Source organism: Echiichthys vipera (genome assembly GCF_963691815.1).
Source record: "Echiichthys vipera genome assembly, chromosome: 3".
NCBI classification, from domain to species: Eukaryota; Metazoa; Chordata; class Actinopteri; order Perciformes; family Trachinidae; genus Echiichthys; species Echiichthys vipera.
In genome coordinates, this window is record NC_139828.1 from 8,736,189 (window position 1) to 8,742,188 (window position 6,000).

The 6,000-nt window shown below is 42.9% G+C and overlaps 1 protein-coding gene across 1 annotated transcript in view; it reads right to left on the bottom strand.

Moving 5' to 3' along the window:
- ncanb (neurocan b) overlaps positions 1–6,000 on the bottom strand; it is a gene marked incomplete at its 3' end in the record, with an annotated part of 104,311 nt that overhangs the window by 28,531 nt on the left and 69,780 nt on the right. The window contains exon 10 of the mRNA XM_083911237.1: positions 2,807–2,920. Within this exon, the coding sequence (XP_083767363.1) occupies positions 2,807–2,920 (114 nt within the window). The remainder of the gene's footprint in view (positions 1–2,806; positions 2,921–6,000) is intronic.

A 6,000-nucleotide genomic window follows, 5' to 3' on the forward strand; every position in this document is an offset into this window, starting at 1 on the left:
AAAGTATAGCAGCAGATGATAGCACAGGAATGGAAACAAAAGCGATAAAATTAATGAAGAAAGGACAAGTTGCTCTTCAACTAATGATAATAACTACTGTAGTTCAGCCGACAAGCCTGAGCACAGTTAGTGAAGTGAAAAGATCATTGGGAGGCTCTGATAGAGTCTTCAAAAACTATTGTAGTCTCTTCAGCCTTTCAAAGCCCCCATCACAGTGGGGTAGCCCGCGTCTTCTGACCACAACAAACAAAAACTGGAACGTATCATGCGAACAGCCAGGCAGCTCACAGGCCAGGGACAGGTGCCTGTGAGAGTGAGTTTTGCCAGAGCCAGGAAACAGGCCAGCAGGATAGTGGCTGACCTATCTCTGCCGGCTCGCTGCCTCTTCAGAATGCTCCCATTCATCCGCAGGTTTGGCTCCATCTGAATCAGAACCACCAGACACCTGAACAAGTCCATCACTCTTCTCACTGACCCATGGTAGTTCCCTCCCTATGAACCCGCAACTACGTACTGTGCAATATGGACAATATTTGCAATGTTTTCAATGTATGCAAATGTATCATTATGCAGCATTTAGAATGCAAAAACAGCATTGGTAGCATAATGTTGCATGTCTATAATCATTCTATATATACAGGTATCCTTGTATTTAACCTTCTCTAACTTTTTTATTTGCCTTTTAGCTTTTAACTTCATGGTCCCTTATGCGCTGTATCATCGCCATGTCATATTCCTGTGCACATTGTACATTTGACAAATGAAGCGATTCTGATTTAAAATGTCCTGCTTTAGTCTGCTGCTTCTCTCTGGCTTCGCTCTATCCATTCTCTCTCCTCTCTGCATCGATTGCTTTGCCTTCAGCCCCACATCAGACCACAGCACAGCAGTAAAAAAGCAGAGCGAGACACTGGAAGCCAGACACAGAGCAAAAAGAAAGATATTCAAAGGCACAACTCTTTTGAGCGTTGAGCACAAAGGTCAAGACCAATAAAATCTGGCTTGGCTTTATGTAATTCAGAGCAGTCCGAAGAAAAATGTCCCCGTTAAAATCTAACACTCTCTTCCTCTCACCTTTACAAGGTTAGACTGAGTTTGGTTTGCTTGTGTGTGGTAAATTATATTTCAGTGTGCCGCCAAAGTAGAAAGGAAACAAAGCAAATTGGACGAGTGACACACGAGTGTTTGTGTGTACTCTTGTACTTCTAATGTGATGAGGATAAATGTGAGTTTAAGGAATGTGAGGACATTTTCGTGGGGCCTCACATCTTGATCTGTTTTGAGGGTTTAGACTTAGTTTAAGGGTTTGGGTTAACGCCCAGACACACTGAACCGACATCAAAGAACTAGTGGCGATGAAGGCCGACTGTTGCTTTGCCTGACGTCGCCTGTGTCTCACCCAAAAAGTTGGACTTGAACACATAAAGACAACAGCCGACAGCCAACTAGCATGTACATTCTGTGCCTGTTTGAGAGGAAATAACTCTCCATACCAAGAGTAGTCTGTATTTATCATTCAAAAAGGAAAACTGGAAGAAGTACAGGATAGTTAGCACATAAACAACACAACCCAATGTTGAAATAACAGATGATATTTACTGTTATTATACAAATTATTTCTGCAAAACAAATTGGTTCTTGAATTCATGCCCTATTGACTTTAGCTCTTTGTTTAGTTTCACTTCTGTTCCTCTTCTCATGCACTGGTTCACTAAAGCGGAACTGCCAATCTCAGTAATGTCTGTTACTGACGGTCTCTGGGACCGATTCAACATGCTGAAATGGCCAAAAAGCCGCTGACAAGGGCCAACTGGTATCAATGTTGCGGGACAAACAGCAAAAACTAGGGCGACAGATGCTCACCCACAGCCAAACGACTGACTGTTTGCCAGTAGTTTGATAGCTAGAGAATGCATTATTATTATCAACGAGGGTCCTCACAAGTAGAGACATGTGCATGTGTGTGGTTGTGTGAAGGTGTGATAGCTGAAAGATCTCTAACTTCACAGCTCAAAGAAATGCTAAAGCATCACACAAACTCACTACAAAACAGCCGATGCACCCTGTTCAAACATGCTGAGGACAAAGGTCCAGACCAGTGAACTCTGGTGTTTAAGAGATGTAGGGTTTGCATTATTCAGTAAGTGCATTGTTAGAAAGAAAAGTCGAAACTTGCACATTTATTGAATTCCCACTGTTTCTGTATTTTATTATTTTACTATTAAATACTAATAGAAGTGTTTTGCTCTGCACTGTAGATCACGCCCCTTGGAAAACAAAAGTGAACAGAGATGTTTCAGACTAATGCGCATTTGAGAAGAAGTCTGGCGATGCAAGGCTATGCAGCATCTCCTTCTTCCCTATTTCTCCAATGCCTAGAAGATTTTTCTCAACTGTGAATATCAAATGTGAATACCTATACAACAGCTGCTGTTGGTTTTCCTTTGCATGGACATGTCGGCCATGCTTTCATGTAACATGCAGCTTGTCGACAGCCTCCTTTGTGGCCTCATTTTCCCAGGGGGATTCCCATAATGAGAGAAGAAACCAGCTGGACGCAGGTGTCCTGTATAAACCTGATACATTATTCTAAAGGGGTTCCCTCTCCCTCATCCACTTCCACCGCCTCCATTTACACATCCCCATTTACTCCATCTTCCACATACTGCACTTCCAACATCATCTCTTCTTACTATTGTCAATCATTTCCTCCATCCTCCATCAATCTACTTCTCCCCATCTCCCTACACCTCCACACACACCTCCTTTGTTGGGTGAAAAGCGGAGTTTGCGTCCACATTGTTACCTTTCTCACAAGTAGCTCCTCCGTAGCTGGGAAGACAAAGACACACAAAGGAGTTGATCTCATCGATGCAGGTTCCTCCATTCTGGCATGGATTAGACTGGCAGTCATCAATATCTAGAGGAGGAGAAAGGGGGAGAAAGAATGATAGGGTTAGAGGCAAACACACACACTCACTTTTTAAACTACTTGCCACAGCGTTTTACTGAACAAAGCTCCTGAGAGATCAAACTTCTGCAGAGATTAGAGGGGTTTCTGAGAAAGTTATAATTAAAGTGAATTGATTGAACTTCATCAGTGAGCAGTTGGGATGCACTGAAGCGAATGATGCTAATTGCAATGTGTTTGCAGGAAGTGCTTCCGTTCTTCAAACCTGAGCTGCAGGAGTGAGGGAGAGGACGGAGTGGTGTGGAAGGTAGACACAGGGAGAGACGAGGAGATAAGAGGGAGGAAGATATTCAGTTGGATAAACTTCCATCTTTAACAACATCTGTCTTGCTAGTAGTTACAAAAACTGTGTGCAAATCCATTTTTACATGTGCAATAGTGATTGAAACAATGCAAACAAACAAACGGCACCTTAAAGTCAATATTCATCAGATCTTAATGCTTTTGCATCACGTACACACTCACGTGAAAATTAACACATACACACAAACATATTTCGCAGAGGCGTCGCAGGGGTGAGAGTTCTCATTGAAAAATGGTAACTGTATTTCTCTGGCTGATCTGGGCCTGGGGGCAAAATCATTAAAACTGCAGCTGGTATCCCGCAATACTTTGCCATCGCAACCGAGTCCCTGGGGCCTTGGCAAGAGGTCATGTGTGGGGAGAGGAGATGCAGTGAACAGAGAGACGTCTGAGGAGTAAAGAAAGATGTGGGGAAGCAGAGATGCTCAAAAAATATAGAGAATGGAGGAGAGGAAATGAAAACAAGGGGAGAGGTGATGTGAGGCTGTGACTTTGGGAACTTGGCAAGTTTCAGTTGGATTACAGGGGCTTTGCAGGCAGACAGCGTGTGGGGCGGAAGGGTCTGTTTTGATAAAACAGCATGGCAGCCTCATTGCTAGTTCTGTCGCTTTGAGCTGGCAGATATTAAAGGCGGCATTTGATCCAGAAGGTAGAGACAGACCCAGCCAGAGGAGTGACAAGTAGGTGGTATTGGTGCTGGTTTACACTGTCATTGTATATCCATGTATATCTGTCTGTCATGATGGCATAGCAAGAGAGTCATACACATCCCACACTCCAGAAAGTTTTTTTTAGTCTAATTCTGACAATCCAAAATCAAGCGGAAGGTGCATCCAAATTTCAGGGGCAGCGATAAAATGATTGACCACTTTTAAGCTTTAAAGGGCACTCAAATCTTTTTATACATCAAGCTAAGTTGACTCATCACACTACTACTCAGCCTGTGAAACAGATGCACAGTGTCTTCAGTGGCTCCGGAGAGACTTCAAACTAAAAAAACAGATAAACCCTGATGATGGCATAGGGATGTCATCATGGTTATCTTAGTTTGGGCCCGAGACACGAGACAGAAAGCCTGCAATACGGGGCGGAAGGTTTGGACATTTAAGGAGGCAGGGAGGGTCTAATGAAAGATGAATTGCATTATGGGGATTGTAGGATTTTGATTCATATTAGGGACCAAAAATCAGGATCTCTCAGCCTCTGATGCTTCAGTTTACACTGTTGTCTTTTAAAATGTGTCTCTACTTACTAAATCCCTGGTGACCCCCTTTAATCTTGTTGTACGTGTGACTAAGAGCTCTAAATGACTGATTAAGCCTGAGGTAACTGGCTGAAAAGGTAGGGCTGATTAATAATAAGGAACTGCATGATGTGTCCTGCGCCAGCCATATAAGCTGTGTACGTCATCAGCCTGTATTACAGCGTAACATGATATTTGAGGTATTTAAAGTTTTCAATCAATTTTCGACCCAGCAATCACCACTGAGAGAAAACATTACTCAGCAGGATTATTGGCCAACTGTGACATAAAAAGTGACCTAGATCTCTGACCTCCCTGGCAGTGAAGAGAGGACATGCTCAGTTAATGACGTTAAATGGTGTGATGTTGAAGTTATACGACAAACAGCAGGATTTTAGTCCAACCAGGCATCGAGTCGTAGAAACTTGTCGGAGGCAATTAAACCACCTACATGAGTCTAGGTTAGAGTACATTAAAAAAATTAAACACGTAGCAGTCTGTTGCTGTTTTTGATTGAATAAAAAGACTAAATTGTACTTTATTAAAAAATTTGACCTTGGGTCCAGGGATAAGTTAAATTGTTGTTAAAAATATTTCCAGTGCTAATAACTAAGTAAGTAAGTGTGGCTGGAAAAGGCAGAACATGACGCAAACCAATGCATATTAAATTAACATGCATACCATACATGAATGCAGATCCCCAAATGAACCTCTGAGGAACTGGATTTAATTAAAATAGGAAGTATGATGAATGATAGACACTGAAAATATTCCTCCCTCTACACTGTGAATCAACAGATGAACAGGTTGCCAGTACAGCTGTTCAAAAAAAAAAAAAATAACCTAAAACTGCTACTGGGTCTAATCTGAGCCAGCATCTGGCCTCATTAAGTACTGTAGCACCCCTGGATTTGAGGAGCACCAGCTACAATAAAGTACGGTTCAGCTTTATTACAGTAGGCAGGTGGACATTATCTGTCAAAGGAACCAACACAGTGGTACTCTAGATATTGGCAGGTGGCGTAGACTGATCTTCATCATGTCAGGTCTACAGAAATTCAACACAACGGCAGTCAAACTCTTCACATACTGTACACACATCCAACTGAAGTAACAAACAGGTACACATTTTCGAGCGGAGGGGGAATTCATGTTCATGCTAAATGTAAAAGCTGATTTCATGGAATCCTAGTGTTACCATTGAGCACCATATGGCCTGTGACAACACATTGTTCCTTGGTGTCTGATGGTGTCTACCTCACCTCAACTCAAACTGAGCGTTGAGGGCCAGAGCGCAGCGGCCTGTCCACTCAAAGCCCACTCAATGTCCATTCTTCCCAACTGGCTTAATGAGAGAACCATCCAACTTTAGCAGGTGGCAGTGTGTGCGTTTGTGTGACTGCATTCGAATGTGTGCGTCGCTCTCTGGCTCGCTCCCCAGTACAACAAAATCAGACCTGGGCACTAGTACACTCTCCAGGGA